Source organism: Notamacropus eugenii, chromosome 1 (genome assembly GCF_028372415.1).
Source record: "Notamacropus eugenii isolate mMacEug1 chromosome 1, mMacEug1.pri_v2, whole genome shotgun sequence".
Lineage (NCBI taxonomy): Eukaryota > Metazoa > Chordata > Mammalia > Diprotodontia > Macropodidae > Notamacropus > Notamacropus eugenii.
In genome coordinates this window covers 148445487-148464604 of record NC_092872.1, presented here as the reverse complement: position 1 = coordinate 148464604, position 19118 = coordinate 148445487, and the positions used below count along the sequence as shown (strand labels likewise).

General features: G+C 36.4%; 1 protein-coding gene across 2 annotated transcripts in view; it reads right to left on the bottom strand.

Moving 5' to 3' along the window:
* ICE2 (interactor of little elongation complex ELL subunit 2) overlaps nt 1–18864 on the bottom strand; it is a 59153-nt gene extending 40289 nt beyond the window's left edge. For both annotated transcript variants that reach the window (XM_072616471.1, XM_072616479.1), the window contains exons 1-6: nt 18776–18864; nt 16052–16159; nt 14276–14380; nt 9328–9589; nt 6642–6761; nt 1983–2120 (exon numbers count right to left, since the gene is read on the bottom strand). In XM_072616471.1, coding sequence (XP_072472572.1) covers nt 1983–2120; nt 6642–6761; nt 9328–9589; nt 14276–14380; nt 16052–16080 — 654 coding nt within the window. In that variant the 5' untranslated portion in view covers nt 16081–16159; nt 18776–18864. The remainder of the gene's footprint in view (nt 1–1982; nt 2121–6641; nt 6762–9327; nt 9590–14275; nt 14381–16051; nt 16160–18775) is intronic.
* Nucleotides 18865–19118: the final 254 nt, after the last annotated feature.

The window sequence follows — 19118 nt, the reverse complement described above, 5'->3', positions numbered from 1 at the left end:
ATACAATGACTATAACAATGCAAACAGGAAGAACAATTGCCACAAAAAAAAATTAAACTGAAGACTGTGAAATTATGAAGAACAAGTTTGGCACCAAAGAAAAGATGTAAGAAAACACACCTTCCACATCCTTTAGAAGAAGGAGAGGTCCATGGTAGTGGAATAGTGTATCTTATTATTTACAATGTCTTAGTTGGTTTTAAGGAAATTTTTTCCTTCTTTAAAAAAATTATTTGCTATAAAAGATGACTCTCTGGGAGGAGAGAGGAGGATGGATACAAGAAGAAACACCAGTGATGTAACAAGAAAGTACATACACAAAAATGTATTATTTTAAAAAAAAAATCAAAGAACTATTACAAGTTTTCCCTGTGATTTCATTTAATACTATCTAATCAACATATATAAGAGGAGAAAACTTCTGGATCTCTTTAAAGTGAAATGTTGCTCTATTAAAATTTGCAGTTCACAGAAGTGAAATCATAAGCAAGCAGGACAGTTCTGAAATTTGTAGTTTTTCTATATTTTATAAGAAATGTAAGTAGCATATACTAGACATCCACAGTTACATGTACAATCTTTTTTAAATATATGGAATGCTCATTTTATCTGGCAATGCAATCCAACAAAAAAATCAAATTTATTTCATAGTTAAAAAAAGTTGTTTTATCTTCTACACCTGTCAGTTGTGCAATTATGAAGATATGGTCTGCTACAGAATTTCATTTTGAAAGGCTAGCTGTTTCCTTCTCATCTTTTCATCAAGCATGTCCTTGATATATCACAGATATAATTTTCATAAAAATTTTACAAAATGAGAAAATAGGTTTGTGTTAATAGTTCTTGATTTACTATCAATCACTTCTTTGGCATGGTAATACCATTCGTGATTTTAACCAATAATTCAGTATACTCCCCAACATGAAGCACTTTGAAACTCAATTACACAAAGCTTCTGGTACAGATTTCTTCAGGTCAGGCCCAGTTACTACTCCTATCTTTGTCTTTCCATTTCTAAATATACACACTGGAAATCTAGATGCTATACTTCAAATGCAGTTTCCCATTGCACTGATGAAGGAAAGAATTTGTTACAAAAATGCCAACAGACTTGTTCAGTTTTTCACCAATTAGTTCTTTTTCTAATTTTCATTTTCAAATACTCTTAAGATGATCTGTCTTTCTGCTACCTTTTTTCTCTATACCACTTCCTTTTATTTTTTTGGAGCTAATACAACGCCAAATCTTTTACCATCATCCTCTCAGCTCTAAGTCGCCATTCTCCAGCAGCTCTGCTTGCTTAGGCTCCTTGGAACATCATGACCCCACAGTGGGGAGCCCCTGATGGCCTCCCTTCTTTCCCCACCTGCTTTTCAGCTTCCTTTTATGTGTTGTCTTCCCCACCAGACTGTAAGCTCCTTGAGGGTAGAGACTGTCTTTTGCTGATTTGTATCCCCAGCACTCAGCATGGTGCTTGACAACAGAGTGGGCACTTAACAGATGTGCAACACTGAATCCTGGGAAATGTCTTTTTCACTTGGCAAGGAGATAAGGTGTTTTCTGGTTGAAGTGGTTTCTAAGTTCTTTGGTCTCCTTACTGAAGTGACTGCTTTATAAGTAGCACATGAATAACTGGAAAAAAGGTGCATCAACCACAGAGTGAAAATTAGAGTTAGCTACACATCTGCTCCTAAGACACTGAAGAACATGGAAGACTTCTAGCACATTGGTTGGAGTCTTTATAAATGTTTATGATAAGACAAAGGCAAGCAATACAGAGAATAATGTGTCAATAGATAATCCACACAAAAGGAAGAAATGCTTTTGTTGACAAAATCAGTGATCCATTTAAATATTGAACAAAACTACATCTTATTATCACATTGAAACCCTCTCAAAATAAAAGATGGAGTCTGTTCTATGCACATAAATAATTTTTTAAAAAATATAATATTAATACTTGAAGTACAAATATACTTTACCAAAGCAAGGACAGTTTTTTCTAACTTTAATCCCATCTCTGTTCTGGTTGGGAGGAATCCCATTAAGCTAGTGACTTCATGGAGTGAGTAGATTTCAGGATACTTTTTCACTTGTTCAATTGAAGCACTTAAAAATTGCTATAAAAAAAGAAAGAAGAATCAGCATGCATAGTATTTTTCTAACAATGTCACAAAAATTAATCTACTGGCATAATTATTTCAAGTCTAAAATAATAAAGCAAAATATGGGTGTAACTAAACATAATCCCAAATAAGACATAATGAATGTGAAAATAGTCATATTACTGCAACCCCTATCCATATTCGGAATATTTTTATCTTAATCTGCTCATGTCTAATTTCTCATTATAATGAAGATAAATTAAGATAAATTAAGCTCAATTGCTTAAAATAGACTCAACAAAACTAAAATAAACAAGCATATAAAAGTCTAAAACAGAAAACTGTTATTTAGGCCATTGATGAAATCAAATACAAAATGATTCTAGTAATTTTTCCAATGGCTTCTGAGACAATTAATTAAATTAATGGAATTTAAAATTGTAACTTTAAAAGATAACAAAACACCATGAGATGATTTAAACACCTTCAAATAATGTTAGTGAAAGTATCAAAAACAAGTGAGATGATTTTTTTAATTTTTAAAATATTTTTTCCAGTTACATGTAAAATCAATTTTTGACATTCACCTTTTTTAAATTGTGAATTTCAAATTCTCTTCCTCCTTCCCTCCCCTCCCCCTACACTGAGAAGGCAAGCGATATATACAGATTATACATGTGCAGTCACATAAAACATTAATCATGCTGCGAAAGGAAACAGAGACAAAAAAAAAAATCCTAAGAAAAACTTTAAAAAGTAAGTTTCAATCTGCATCCAGGCTCCATCAGTTCTTTCTTGGGAGACAGATAGCATTTTTCATAATGAGTCCTTCAGAAATGTCTTAGATCACTGTGCTGCTAAAAATGAGCTAAGTCGTTCACAGTTGCTCAACATACAATGTTGCTGTAACTGCATACAATGTTCTCTTGGTTCTGCTCACTTCATTTTGCATCAGTTCATTTAACTCTTACCAAGTTTTTCTGAAATCATCCTGCTCACCATTTCCCACAGCATAACAGTATTGCATCAAAATCATAAACAACTTGTTTAACCATTCCCCAACTGATGGGCATCCCCTGAATTTCCAATTCTTTGGTGAGGTGTATTCTATTTAATTTTAACTGCAAGGATCATCTCCCTTAAACTGCTTGCAATATATTAATGAAACTTGGAAATTTAATTATGAAAAAAGTTGAAATGCACAGTTTTATTTTTAAAATCCATATTGATTGTGATAACAAACAAGTGATTAAAGAAACAAAGAATTTATTTTCTTTGGTAACAGTATTACCATCCAATTTCATGACTGAATCACAAATCCTTTCTCCATCTGCTAAATATAATTTGAGAATCTTTTTAAACCTATTCTAATCAAAAAAGTAGTCTGAAAAATATCCATATATTCATTCTAACAGGAAGTCTTTTTTGTAGGATCATTTTTCTTTTCATATGAATAATTCTAAAAAAAACTGGAGCTAACCTACTCATGCAATTTGTTATCTCCTCAATCTCATATTACTCTCAATGTCAATTTATTAACTCCTGGTGCCATTTCTAACCAAGGAAGGTGAAAGGCTAATTTGTATATATTAGGTTTGGGTTTTATTTGTTTAGTTTTCTGTTCCTGATTTTTATTGATATCTTTCCATTTCCCTTCACCTTTTATTCCTAAATATATCCTTCCTGCCTCATCTTTCTAGAGTCATCCTTTGTAACAATGAATAAAAAGGGGGGAAAAAAGCAGTTTAACACAACTGAACAACACTATGTCTGACAGTAATGGTCCTAAACCCACCCTGCCTACCAAGAAAAGAGGTACATTTCTTCCTCACTTCTTCCTGACCCAGTTTGTCCATGATAATCATAGAGAATTTTTAATTTGTAACTCATATGAAGTCATACTGCACATTATTTTCCTAAAAGTAATTTTTTCCTTTTTTTTGCATTAAGTTATATCTTCTCATGCTTCTCTGTAGTCTTCCTATTAATCATTTCTAAGGGCACAGTAATATCATATTACATGCATTTACCATAATTTGCTTCTCCGTTCCCCAGTTGAGGCCATACACTTTGCTTTCAGTTCTTTCTATCTAAAAAAAGTACTGCTATAAATATTTTGGTGTCTACATGACATTTCTATCTTTGATGTTCTTGGGACATATGTCTAGTAATGGGATCTATGGGACAAAGGGTTTTGGATATTTTAGTAATTTTCTGAGTATTAATTCCTAATTGCTTCCCAGAATATTTAAACTGTTTTCCCCCTAAACAATAACTCATATACATGAGAAAACTGATTTCATCACTTAGTCTTGATAATTTTACTTACTGACTCTTCCTGTACTTGTTTGAAGTGTTTGGAACTTGAATAATCTGCTCATTCCTGGTTTTAAGTTTTCTTGTAGGAATATGTCAAATATCTCTTTTTTTTTTTGGTGGAATGGTCAACTTCTGTTGAGGATTAGGCACAGGTTTGCAGGATATTTTACACAGGACTACAGCCTGATCTCCTGTTTTTTTTCATGAATGCAGAATAGCAATGTTATTCAAGCTGTCTTTCTTCATATGTCTTACTCGTGGCTACTTGCAAAGTTTATTGTTTGTTCTTGAAATTGTAAAATATAACCACTTCATACCTTTGAGTTTGAAGTTCAAGGTATTTTTCTTAGCAGAAATCTGTAGATTCTCTAAATCTATGTTTTACTGTCTTTTTTAGATTTTCCATCATGTGTTCAATTTTTCTTTTGGGTTTTTGAATTCTATGTTGAAAACTCAGATTTCCAACCTAAATTCATTTCTAAATTCTTCTTCTTTCCAACCATTGTGGAATTCTTGCTATTGTTCCAGGATCTCTGTGGAGTTCACAGGATTCTCTTTTTCATCAAGTAATACTGATTCATCTTCCTTTATATTATGCTTATTCAATGTGTTTTGGCTTCATTTTGCAAGATCACTTCCATATTGTTTTCCTTTCTTTGTAGGTTTTTATTCAGGTTTTCTTTGCTCATCTTTTTTTGGTCTTTCAGTTTTTCTCTTCCTTTCCCTTGCTTTTGGAATTCCCCCTTACTCTCTGGTCTATGCCCCTTCTACTGCTGCAAAGATAAATGACACCGGACTATTCTGAAGCCTCAGCATTCTCAGTTTGGGAGATAGGATCCACTGGGTCTAAGTGTGTACCCTAAGTAACCTCTTGGGGGAGAGGACTGGTTCCAGTCAGGATTCCAGTGCCCTTGTCCTCAAAACCTATGCAAATTACAGTTCCTTTTCCTCATATCCCATTTATTTTATAAGAGACAGGTACACTGTCTTCCTGGTTCTGCTGACCTCATATTATACCAGTTTATCTAAATCTGTTCATGTTTCTCTGAACTCTTCATAGTCTCCATTTCTTACGCAATAGTAACACAATACACTAAAGTATTCTCTATTTGTCTAGCCATTCCCCAATAAGGAAGCATTTTGTTTCTAGTTCTTTGCTACACAAAAAATGCTGCTGCAAATTTTCTGGTGTATATGAACCCTTTCTTTCCATCTTTTAACTTCTTTGACTATACCTCACAGTGGAGCATTTGGTCACTTTCTTCCTAGATAATTCAAAAATGCTTCAGCTGATCAATTTTAAATAATGAAAGCTACATTTAGATATGATGTTAAATGCAGGTAAAACTATAAAAATCCATAAAGCTGTAAGCAGCACTTCACGTCTGCTGGACGACTGATGCACTAATACTTAACATGCTAGTGTAATAACCTCCATAGTCAGATAGCTAATTTGACTGAACAGCCAGAAATCACTTGATATGTTAAATTTTACATGCTGATTGACGTGGCAATGCTAAAGCTAATACACTATCCTCTAGTTTGCCTCACTATGGTTTTCAGACTAGTGACTTCAGCACCCTGCTGAACTTTGCAAAAAGGAAAAATTTAGGGTTGATGTAAAGAAAATCTTAACAATGAGTACTATCTTGAAAATAGAATGAGCTGTTTCAGGAGATGGTGGGATCTTCCTCATTGAAGTTCTTCTACCATCATGAATGTGCAGAGAAATCTTTTCAGAGCACATGATGGGTTAGATGACCACAAGATCCCTTCCAACTCTGAAATTCTGTGATTCTATGACTAGCGCTGCTTAAGACATTTTTACTTTTACAATACACTAAAGAATAAAAGAAATGAAATGCAAATACAGACTAAATCTCTGAATTGAAAAGATATTTGCAAATGAACTTAAGTATACTACTCATGAAATCACTAAAGCTGGAAGGGACTTTATCTCAAAGGTCATTTAATTCAACTTCACTATTTTACCAGACAAAACCTGTGAGGCCCACAGAAGTTATTCGTCCAAGGTCACACAAGCAGTAAGGATGAAAGAGACAATCGGAATCTTGGTCCTTTGATTGCACTCTAAAAGGCTGCTTCCTACATACATTTTAAAATGTGCTGCATTACAGAGCAAATACATTTTGAAAAATTATTGAATACTACTGTTCATTTTCCACAAATCTATCTACAAACATTACTATTCTTTACCTTTGTGAATAGAAGGGCTTCATCTGAGAGTGTATCATAGTCCTGACTGCAGTTCTTTGCAGCATTCTGAAGAAATTTTAAAAATTCCACAACTTCATCATTTACACATTTTTTCATATCCTAAAGGGAAAGAAAAAAATGGGCTAAGGTGTAATAGTCATTTGAGTGAGAGTTCCAATAATAATTATTCAGGTTGAAGTGTTATTGCAAAGCTACTATGATACCTGGCAATGCATGGAGGATTAATGAAGTATTTTAGCAACTTTAAAAATGTCCAATAATCCATTTTAGCACTTTTCCAATTTCATTATTGCATTAAGTTCATTAAATTGTTAAAAATCAATAGGTTCAAACTTTTAACCAAATATATTTAAACAAACCATTCTGTTTAAAGTTATTTTATTATGTCAATCTAAGGGTTAATGAGCACAGAAAATCAACAGATGTTGATCAATTCACTTTAAAAACAGAATATTTAAAAATAATTTCAGTTAATTTCCTCAAAAAAAATTCAACATCAACACTTCTTAGGGAAGACTAAAATTCAAAATTTAAATATAGTAAGAACATTATTCATTTGGACTAATTTAGAATTTGCTACCTGGCAATAAAGGAGCTATCTTCAATATCTTCTAAAAAGTCTGCTATAAAAATATTTTAAGTAATATTTATATAACAATTTTTACCTGTAGTAACTATTTACATCAATTTTATTGCAAAGTCAATAATACTTAAGCTGATATACTAAAACAGATTATTCTTATCTATTTGCCACTACTAGGCAAAATTCAGTTAGCATATTTTCAGTCTAAGCTGTGTACCTGAAACAAATGGCATGGCTCATAAAATGCCCTACAATTCAGACTCTTCATTTAGTCAGTTTGGCTTCCTCCACTTATAAGTACGAACTTATTTAAACTGACTTTGCAATCACATTTCTGAAATCTTTTGTCTCTTCATCATAATAATTTTAATTATCACTAAAATACAATCGGTTGTTCAGTGATGCCTGATTCTACGTGATCCCATACACTTTGTCCATGGGGTTTTCTTGGCAAACATACTGAAGTGGTTTGCCATTTCCTTCTCCACTATGTCGCCATTTTATAGATGAGGAACTGAGGTAAAGAGGGGTTAAGTGACTTGCCCAAGGTCACACAGCTAGTAATGTGTCTGAGGCCACATTTGAACTCAGATCTTCTTGACTCCAGGTCTGGTGCTTTATCCATGTAATCTCCTAGCTGCCCCCCAAATCCAACAGTCTATGTCATCTTTTAAAGAGTGAAATCTGTCCTTTGTTGAATCTGTACTGTTAAGCATATAATTAGAAATCAGAGAACCCAGAAAAAGCCCTCTAACTTTCAAATTACTAGATCTGGCAGAAATGAGCATAAGCTCAATTTTGATTGGAAATAAGGAAGCAAATCCTATTTCAACTACTAAAAAAATGCGGAAACGCAAAATAAAGGGAGGTTCATTGTAACGTATCTTAGTCATTTCCCTAGCAATTATAACTTACTGACTATCTGAATAAAGCAGGAATTAAAGAAAAACACAGGCAAAGAAATCCTAGCCCTCGAATTAGCAAACTCTAGGACTGGATGTTGTATGAAAACAGACATCATGCCTTATTTGTGTATTCCTTAGGTACCTAGTTAAGCACCCTGCATATCCAATAAGCTTCAACACTTCCAAAGATCTAGTACTTGATCAACTGTGTCTTCTGCAGATGGCTTTATGAGTTCTTTGGCCAAGATGATCCCCTATGATTTGTTGGAGATGATAAGCCGCTTTTAACTTTGTTATACTGGTCAGCAGATGAAATGGACAGTTTATCACGACAATCATGTCTGAAGCCTTTCCAGCTTGTTGGGAACGGCCAGAATACATGGCCCTCTGACACAGCCTTTGAAAACCCAGAGTCACTCACAAGTCAAAAGGAGGCAAGGATCATGAAATCATAGTTTTAGAGCAGGAAGAACCTTAGAGATCTGATACCAGTGACCTTATTTTACAGATAAGGAAATTGAGGCCCAGAGATAAATGACTAGACTCAATCACACAGCAAAACAGAGGCTGAGAAAAGATTCAAAACCAGTTCTTGCTCACTAAAGGATAGCCTTAAAACTACCACGCTAAGTCTATTATTTCTGATGAAAATGCACATAACAAAATAATCTTCATATAGTGCTTTCAGATGTCCATAACTCTTTACATAGGTTAGTTCATCTAATTCTCAGAACGACTCTGAGAGGGTGATGTTATTCCTACCCCATTTTCATGAATGAGGGAAGTATGGTTAAGGGTTAAAGTATGGTTAAGAAGTCGTGACTTATCCTAGGTCATACTGCTCATATCTGAGGCAGGATTTAACCTAAGGCCTTCTAAATTTCATATAAGCACCCAATAACCAGCTATTGTATGACTATCAGCTCGTATATTTTATGTTCTAATATATTCAATTAAACCTCAAAATAACCATTTATTATGAAAACAAAGTATAGTGCATGAAGTACATTTTCATGTTTTAAATATTAAAGCTCTTTCCACTCCACAACTCAAATATTTTATTTTTAGCTACAATAAATACTTTAATACAAATGTTTTTAAATTTTTAAGTGAATAGTTACAAAATAAATTTTGTTAATAATTTTTAATGAAACAGAAGGAGGAAATAAATACATACCAAATATTGGAAATATTCCTTCTTATTTAACCCTGAAGTCTTAAAATTTGTAGGCTTTTTTGAGTATTTGTTTTGTAAATCTACATAACACTTCTGTTCTCTTTCTGAGAAACGAGAGAAATAAGGATAAGGAATTCTTGGCTCTGGGAAAGGAACAATTTCTATTGTAGTTTTAACATCCCCATTTGCTTGAGCTGCTGAATTAACTGCTGGCTCATTTTCCACAGGGTTTGCTGATGCATCCAAATTTTCTCCTATAGGTCTGAAATGAGGGGAAAAAAATTAATTACAATTTAGAAGTACTTGTTTTTTACCATGAAGATTGGTGTTTGAAAATCAGGGCTGACAGTGGCAGAGCTTCTTGATTCTGAATCACCAAGCAGAATACATCATGATTAACAGAGTAAATTCTGGAGTACCATCAAAGCTCTGCCACCTGCATCAGGCAGCTCTGGCATTTATTATAGATTAAATATTCCACAGGGCATTACTGCATCACAAGCTTACCTTTCAGTGGATATACAGAAAAAGAAAGACAGAGATACTGGTCTTACTTACACTTCATTTATTATTTCTTTAAGGGAATCTTTTCACTTATCCATCTAGGTGTTATACTTATTTGCAAATTTAATTACAAAGCTTTAATATATTTTTTTGTTTTGCTGCAAATTATCTACAATTAAGCTCAAATTCCTGTGTAAGAAAAACAAATTAGTACGATTATCAGTGGCAACTAAAAGCAGATTTTGCAATGGTTGTGCAATCTGAACTGACAAAGTTACTAGAAGACTCTGAATTTCCTCAAGCATTGAAGAACACTTCTGACCTTTGCTCTTCTTGTCCACACCATCCCTGAAAATAAATTAGTAGTTTTGAAGATTCTGTACAAGTATGTATATCAGTCATGTGCATGCCCAAGTCCCCATGTCTCACAAGCAAAGTAGAGTTTTTTGTACTCTCTTGCTTGCAGGAAAAAAAAAATCACATAATTATAGTTATGTTACTGGGGCTTTGGGTTTTTTTTTTTAAACAATAAAAAAGTACCAATGAGATAACAGAAATAAATTAGTCCAGAGACTCTAACTACTTATACACAGCTAACCTAATTCTGTGTTTTTTCTCAAATAATGAAGTATGTGAATGCAAGATTTTTCTTCCTGTTTATAGCTTGGCTTCATTCTTAGTTTGCAAATAAAAATGTTTTAACAAGGAATATTAAATCATAGGCTATCAAAAAACTCATCATCCTACTTGATCAGCACTGAGACACAGGAACTGAAACTTCTACCAGGATACCTATGCTACCCTCTAAGTTGATGCTCCTTGATAAATGATCTATTATTGTGGCTTCAATCCTCTGGGTCTTGGTTTGGACACAGAAAGACAACCTCCCCCCCCCCCCCCCCCCAAATAAGGAATAGAAATGGGAAGGGAGAAAATCTATTCAGGTCAGCAGGTCTGTATAGCTGACAAATGAAATCCTATGTACTAAAGGGATCTTCACACTAGGCAACTCATGAAAAAACTAGGTCTCATGGTACTTGGGTACTAGAGCCCTTGGTACTTCAGGATCAGAGATTAAGAGGAATAATTATCCAGACATATACCTGGAAAAGTTGTGAATCCTTTTTAATAATAGCTGTATTTACTAAGTTCCCCAATATTTGGGCTGAATACAATGCATAAAAAGTTTTACTATTACATGATTAAATGCCAAAACAAGTCAACATTACAAAAAATATTTAGCTGGGACATAAAGCAAAAATTAAAGATCTGCTGGTTTTAAAAGTTCAGATAGCTAGTACGCAATTCCAATTGTTAATAAGGAAGTGGTGAATAGGGAAAGGATTCTAGGAATAAAGGTTGACTCTAAAAATAATGCAGGTTAAAGAAGACATAGTTAAACTACTAAGCTTTCTCCAATAACTGTTAAAAAATAAGCATATTTTAGGTTAACAAAATGAACATTAACTGCTGATCTTGGGAGAAATGTATTACAGCAAATTGATTTCTCACAAGAAAAAGTCTTGAGAGCTATTCAAACCTAACAGTATCGTGTCCACAACTCTTAGCAATACTGCTTCACAGCTGTCTCTCTAAATATGAGAACATGTCTGTCCTTGTGGCACAAACTGGCAAATTTAATTAAGCTACTGCGGCAACAAGATGCTGACTCAGATATGCCAATGCAGGAATGTCAAGAAATCCTAGCTGCTTAAATTGGCTACATTCAGCAAAGAATGAAGTGGCAGCACATCAAGATCATTTCAGTGTGGAGCGGCTGTCAAAATCTTCATCAGGAAGCAAACCAAAAGCATCTGACAGGGCTTCTCTACCCACATTTACAGCATTATATTTTATTTCAGTTGATGGTTTGAAGTTTTTCCCCTTCATTTTGTCAACTACCTACTCCTCTTCTCTTCTATTCAGATGTCTTAGGAAGAAGAAGAGTGAATGTATGTATGTATGCAAAGCTGCTATTTCCAATAAGTAACTTTAAAAATTTGGGAAATTTATTTAAAAATAAATGTATAGAATGCTGCTTCCACCCGACCTCTATAAATTCTAATTCTTAATTCTGTTTATGTTTTCCTTTGTCTGTTTGATATAGCTTAAAACTTTCTACTGTTAAACCTCCTGTCAGTTAATTTTTGTACACTAACTTAAAACCAAGAGCTATAAATAACATTGTGCCAGAGATTTTAATTCTTGAAACTCTCAAACACATTCACATGTAAATTAAAAGAAAACCTTTATCTTTAAATAAACAAGTTTCTTTTCCTAAAATTTTTGATTAAGGCTTTAGACTTTAAGCTCATCTTCTTGAAGGTAACACAATGAGAGGTAATAATTACTAAAAAGAACCAGTTCAAGAGCTGAATATAATAATGAAGAAAATGAAAACTGATGGTATTGTTTTCTTTTTATATTTTTTGTATTAAGTCAACAATGCTAAATTCAACAGATCAGTTTTCAAACAAACTAAACTGAAAACTCTGCCCTGGAAAGGTAAGATTAGAAACTGAGTTAAAATTTCTGGATGTCTCCTAAAGTGTAAATAATCACAAATATAACATTTTCCATACATTGTACAATGATTCAATCCCTGCTTGCACTGGGAAAATATTCTTGTCATATAATTTTCCTCCCTTTATTTTTCAAAGGTATGAGAAAAAGTGTGAGAAAAATCACATGAGAAATATCACAACTCTTACTGGCTTTCTTCCGTGCAGTTCATCAAATTTTGATTTTAAAGAAAAGCAGATTTCAGTGCAGGTAACAAAATAAACAAAAGAATTCACAAACGAGAAAATATGGAGGCTAAGCACATTTATCCCATGCCACTGTGAAAAAGGTGCAGCTGAAATAAAAAATAAAACATTAGTATCCTGTACACAGCATTCATACCTAGAATGTTATACGTAGTTTTGTACAGCTCAAGAGAGCATTACTGTGCTAAAGAGGATCAATAAAAATGGTCAAGAAAGTGAACGCAGCATGAGGAATATTCGTTAAGACCCTTGTCAAAAAAGATAAAAGGTACTAGGGGATAAAACTAAAGTTTATAAAATTAAAAAGGCACAAGAAAGCATGGAAACAAAAGTGTATTCATCAAATCCTAATGTACTAGGATCACAACAATGACAGAGTGGTATCAAAAAAACCCAAGAACATTGAGGAAAACAGAAAAAGAAAAATTGGCAGAGACAAGTACAGCAAAAAGGTCTAGACCAGGAGTGCGGAATCTGCGGCCTTAAGGTCACATGTGGCCCTCTAGGCCCTCAAATGAGGCACTTTGACTATATTCAAAGTTCACAGAACAAATCCCCTTAATATAATGACTAGACCAATGAGGACAGAGAAAGGCCAGTGAATTTAGCACCAAAGTAATCATTAGTAACCTTGGAGAGAGCAGTAGAGAATGAAATCAGACCACAAGGGCTTGATGAGTGGGAAGTGAGAAGTACATACAATGAATGTTGCTTTTTTTTTTTGCCTAACTCATCTTCCTCTAGTCTCACTCCCTGGCAATCTCTCCTCCACATAGCTGCCAAACTGATATTCTTAATATTCCTGGTATTTTGATCATGTCACTCCTCTGCTCCTGCTCCTAGCCATGATATCAGGATAAAACACAAATTCCTGTGGCTCCAGCAGTCCTTCACAAGCTAATTTACATACAAGCTCCTTGAGGTCAGGGCCAGTTCCAGTTTTTTGGTATCCCTGGCACCTACTATTCACTTAAAGCCTATTGAATGACTGTTTACCTTCAGAAGGTCTGTGGTTCCAGACAAAGCGGCCTAGTTGTCATTCCCTTGACATTACGTTCCTTCTTTGCATAAAGCTCTTCTCCAAACCTACAACTACTCCTTTACTTCCACCTCACAGAAGCCCTGTCTTCCTTCAAAGCTCAGCTGAAGTGCTACATCCAACAGGAAACCTAACCTAAGCCTCTCAAATGCTCATACTCCCCCTGGAAATTAGTTTGTATCTACTCTGTATTTCACAGCTGTGTAACATGCCATTTCTCCCAATAGCTCCTTGAAGAGAAGAACTATTTTGCTTTTGTCCTTGCATAACCATTATCTGTCCCTTTCTTGAAGAATGAATACACTAAGTTTTACTTTTCTATGAAGTAAAAACATAAACAGGAAATAATCAGTAGCAACTTTAAATTTTAAAAGCAATTTTACTGCCAACTTAAATAGTAGATATTTTGGACTTTCAGGTTTTGGGAAGTTTTTTTGTTCAGAAGATTTATGTAAACCACTAAATAATCAATAACACAACTACTTAAGAAAAAAGATGGTAAATGGATATTTTCTTTGGGATTAGGTATTTTAAAATATATCAATAATAAACTTATACATTTTCAATTAAATATGAAAATTTAACAAATTTTATGAATGAAATGAAAGATTACAATTAAAAAGAAATCAAATTTTACCTTTTGGATAAAATAAGTAATTCCTTCAGAGTAGGAGTCAAAGAACACTCTTCATATTTTTCTTTCGAGAAAAATACATCCTGACCGTTTTTTGGTGAAACATCCCTATAAAGCAAAGCAATTTACTTGCACTGGACAATTCAAAGTGCTTATCAGAATTAAAATGTCACAAGTGAAGCTTACCCACCCACCCTATATATATTCCCTACAGGGGAAAAAAGTATTAACTGCATAGGATGTAAAGTAGACGTTTTAGTGCTTTCAAATCTTTATTTTGCTAAGATGTATATTCTGTGCAATAAAATAGAAACAAAGACTTTGGAAAGTTTATTACTTTAGGATGGTTTTCTCAAATTTTTAGTGTGTGTGGTTTTTATTGGAGGGGAGATATACCACTTTAATGGGAAAAAGTTGCTAAAGGATATCTATCCAAAGTACTTCTATTAAATCTAGGGTTTTTTTCCCCCCATCTTAGCAAGTGAGAATGATGATGTCAACAATTAAGTCACTATTATCTGGTAGGTTCTAATGAGCTTCCAAACCTTTGAGACTAGCCTAGCTAAGTTCAGAAAGGCTCATAATCAGAAGGTTGGTTCAAGAAGAGATGAATTTTTTTTTCATCACAGCAATTAAAAAAAAATCCACGTATTAAGAAAGCTTTTTATACTGGTGGTAAGAGTACACAAACTAATGAAACTGCTCATTTTTATATATGATATAATCATGTACACTGAGAAAGCATTTATTTGTAGCAACTGCAACACCACGCTAATGACGATGAAGCATCTATCAAAGTGGTAGATTTCATTTTTGCCAGTTCTCAAAATGAAAATCCAATTCTATAATAATGAAAGTATACCATATTATGTATCAAGTATTACAGTATATTTAAATTTTCAGTTTTCCTAAAACATTGATCCAAAGAAGTAATTAGCTATAACAATGATGTAATTATGATTTCTTATTGTTAGCCTGCATTTTCAGCACTTTACAGCTTCCAAAATGCTTTCATATACACTATCTTCCTTGGGCCTCACAATAGTCCTGGTATAAACAACAGGTATTTGAAAGATAAGCAAACTAAAGCCCAGGGAGGTCAAGTGCTTTGCTCAAAGTTAAACAGATTATGGAATAGAGAACTTAAGATCAAAACCCAGGGCTTCTGATTTCTAATTCAGAGCTCTCTCCACCAAACCACTCCATGTCTCTAGTACTAAGCAACAAGTGTAAAGCTTTACTGTTAAAATGTCAAAGAAATTTACCTTTACCTCAAAATCTACATTTTGCAAGGACTTTGTTCTACAAAACTGAGGTCTCTGAACTATAAGAGTTTTATACAGTTAAAACAAAATAAACGAAACACATCTCTTAATGAGAAATATATTGGCTTGGAGTAAACAAATGGCATAGAGCCTGTGAAATCTTTTTTTTTAATCGTACTTTTCTAAACAGTGAAAGATGAAGGTTAGAAAGGCTCTAGTATATAAGAAGAACCCACAAACCTTCCCCTCCAGATAATTAGCAGCCAAATCAAATAGAATGAAGCCCAAGAAAAATTTCCAAATAGTGAGGTGCAGTCATTTCTTAAACAAAAGCCTAACTGCCCAAGATGGTATCTAAGAGTTCAGTCTGGGGGAATTTCTAGAACACTCAGCACCTAGCTGAGGTCTTGAAATGACTTGATTTCTCTATAAACTGCACCCAATTCTTCTAGACTGAAACCCTTCGATCCCATCTCTACCTTCTTTTGAAGACATGACAGGAGATTTTACTCACCAGCTGAGCACTGGATTGCCAACAGACATCTTGCAAAGTCTTGTGTCACTAAAACTCAAACTGCTGCTGCCCTAAAACTCAATGGAGTTTTAGATTCCCAAAGTACACCTAAGAAAAAGCAAGGAGCCAGAATCAAATACATGGAGATAAGTATTAATGTAGTAGAAAAAGGCTCTTGACTAGATTGACAGAAGTAATTCACTTAGATGTGAAAGTCTGTCTCCTCCCTATCCTCACAATACCCAACTCTTTAAAGTGAATTTGATGTTAGGAGTTTTCTATTTTGTTGCATAGCACCATCAGAGACAAGTGAAGTCCTCTCCTGGTTATCATTATTTAGGGCAAATGCCATTTCTGTTCTGAACATCACTGGGAAATAGATAATACTTTACATTTACATACAATGCTTTACAGTTTATAAAGCACTTTCATTTGATCTTCTTAATAACTCAGTAAAACTGCTGCGTGAGAATTATTTTATTCTTTTTATTGATGGGAAAATTGGGAACCACAAATATTAAGTGATGTTTGCCCACTTGAAATAACGCAAAAGCTGGAGCTCACACATAAAGATTTCCTGATTCTAAGACCAATGTTTTTTTATTACACCACAACCTCTTGAAGAATTTAGAGAATGGATGCTTTACATCAAGCCTGAGGGTCTTTTAGAAATACGCATGGTAAAGCTGAAAATGAACTTGATTTGTTATCAGACGATTTGGGTTTGAATACTAGCTTGAGTATATAATTAACTCACTGGGTCTTAATTTTCTCATTACAAAATAAGAGGGATTGGATTAAATTATCTTCAAGGTTCCTTCCAGTTCTTAATTTATATGACCAGCAAAAATGTATTCCCTCTCACAAATCATAGATCATATATTGAAACAGGCCAGTTTAACCAGTTAAATTCTGTGAACAGAATCTATGGCAATAAAAGATACAAATTGAGTAGTCCAGATAAGGTGTTCCTGAATTCAGCATTCCATTTTTAGTCTTTGTTTAGTGTTTCTCCATTTCTAGAATGTACTAGTTCTTCTATATCACCTCTTAGAATCCTTAACTTTTCTTAAAAGATTCAACTCAGGTTAACAACTCTCTTCTTCCTTCAATTAAAAAGTGCTTATTAAGATCTTATTTATTATGACTACAACACTCTGCTAGCTGCTGAGGATGTGTGTACAAAAATCAAACAGTCCCGGTCCTCATTGAGCTTATATTCTTATTGAGATTTAGAACTCTTCAAAGCCATGTAGTTCAACTCCCTAATTTTACAGATGAAGAAAAAGTACCCAGAAAAGTTGACTGGAAGGATTTTAACCCAGGTCTTCTGATTCCAAATCCAGTACTGTTTCCACTGCACAAATATAATATATTTAAAAGGCATTTAAATATATTTCAAATTAGGGGGATGAAAGGGTACTAGCAATGGGGACAGAGATCAGGATAGGCCTCAAGCAGCACCTGGCATTTGAATTCACCCTTGGTAAGAGAGTGTAAGAGGCTGAGGTAAGGCAGGAGGGCACTCCAGGCAGAATTAATAGAGTCCCTGTGCAAAGGCACAGAGGAGGGAGATAGGCTGGCTATGGGAAGTCCTTTCGTGCTCCCTCCTCCAGCCACCTTGTGGGTCTGCGGAACTCTGACAGCAGGGTCTGTTCTGCCTTTGTGATCGCAGCTCCAGCACAGGGGCCTGGGCCAAGGCAGCCTCCTGGAGGTCCAAGCAGCACAGACTTTCAGATCTAGAACACACCTAGAAATCATTTCATCCAGTCTCCTTCTACAGATGAGAAAGCGGAGGCCTCCGAGTTAAATACTAGGATTTAGAACCCCCAAAGGGCTGAGATTCCCTGCCTAGCTGTCTGTCAGGCCATCCGCCATCCTAAGCGGCTCCAAGACGTGGGTTCGAATCCTACTCTAGAACTTAAGTAGCCATGCCCGTTCCGCTCCCTGCCTCAGTTTCCCTTCCCTGTAACCCCAAAGGCCTCACCATGACCTCACATCTATACAGGGCATACGCTTCCTGCACAAATACCCGCTCCCTGACTTCTGCCTCTGAATCCCCGGTGCTTGGCACATAAAAACGTGTCCCTTATCGTGTTGTTCAGACTCCAACGAGAACGCAGGCTTGGAAAGCGAACCCAGCTGGTGACGTCATGAAGTGTGGCGGCCTTTCACTACATCCCAGCAGCATCCCTTGGGAACCAGAACTCCAGAGCCCGCCGGCCCGACCCGTCTTTGTTAGGAGGATAATTAAAGGCCTCGCCCGCGGGCAGCCCAGAGCTAAGCGCAGGATTCGAACTCCAGGCCCAGGGCCCGCGTCCCTCCTGGATAAAGCCAAGGAGCCTGGAAGGGGTGCGGTGGGCAGGAGCTCGGCCCGCCCGGCGCCCTCTGGTTAGGGGGGCTCTCCTCTCGCCCCCTGACCCCCAGCACCGGCGCTGGGTGCACACTCACACCCGGATTCAATTCCTCCTCTCCCGTGGAGGACGCGCGCCGGACCCCGGCACTTAGTAGGTGCTTAACGAAAGGGGGCGGGGGGAGGGGACGCGGGGAGGAGGAACATGGCGGGGAGGGTGGGGGGGTGCAGAACCCGCGCCGGGCACAGGCCGGGCTCGCCACGTTCCCAGGCCTGTCCCCACAACGAACACGGCCAGCCCGCAGGAAGCCCACCGCGCCGGGGCCGGCTCACGCGCCTCCCGGGTGCGCCTCTGGGGCTCGCCCGCCTACCTCGGGCCCCCAGCTCCGGAGCGACGCCACGCACCCCACCCTTCCTCAGACGGCGCCCGCGGAGTCCTCTTTAAAGGGCGCGTGCGTGCGTCCTGCCTTGCGTGATGACGTCACGGGCTTCCGAAAGGGAGGCGGGAAGCCGGCGGGGCGCTCGGCCTTGAGCCCTGCGGCTCCTGCGGAGTCACGAGGCCGGGGACGCCTAGGCCTCCGCGGCTCCCGTTCTCCGCAGGTTCTCCTCGGAGAGCCCCGCCTCTAAACCCAGTTATTAGGTGTGTACTGCGGAGCGCCCCCTTCTTCCTCCTCCCTGCTTTTGGGGCGGAGGATGCCGCTGCCAAGTCGGCAC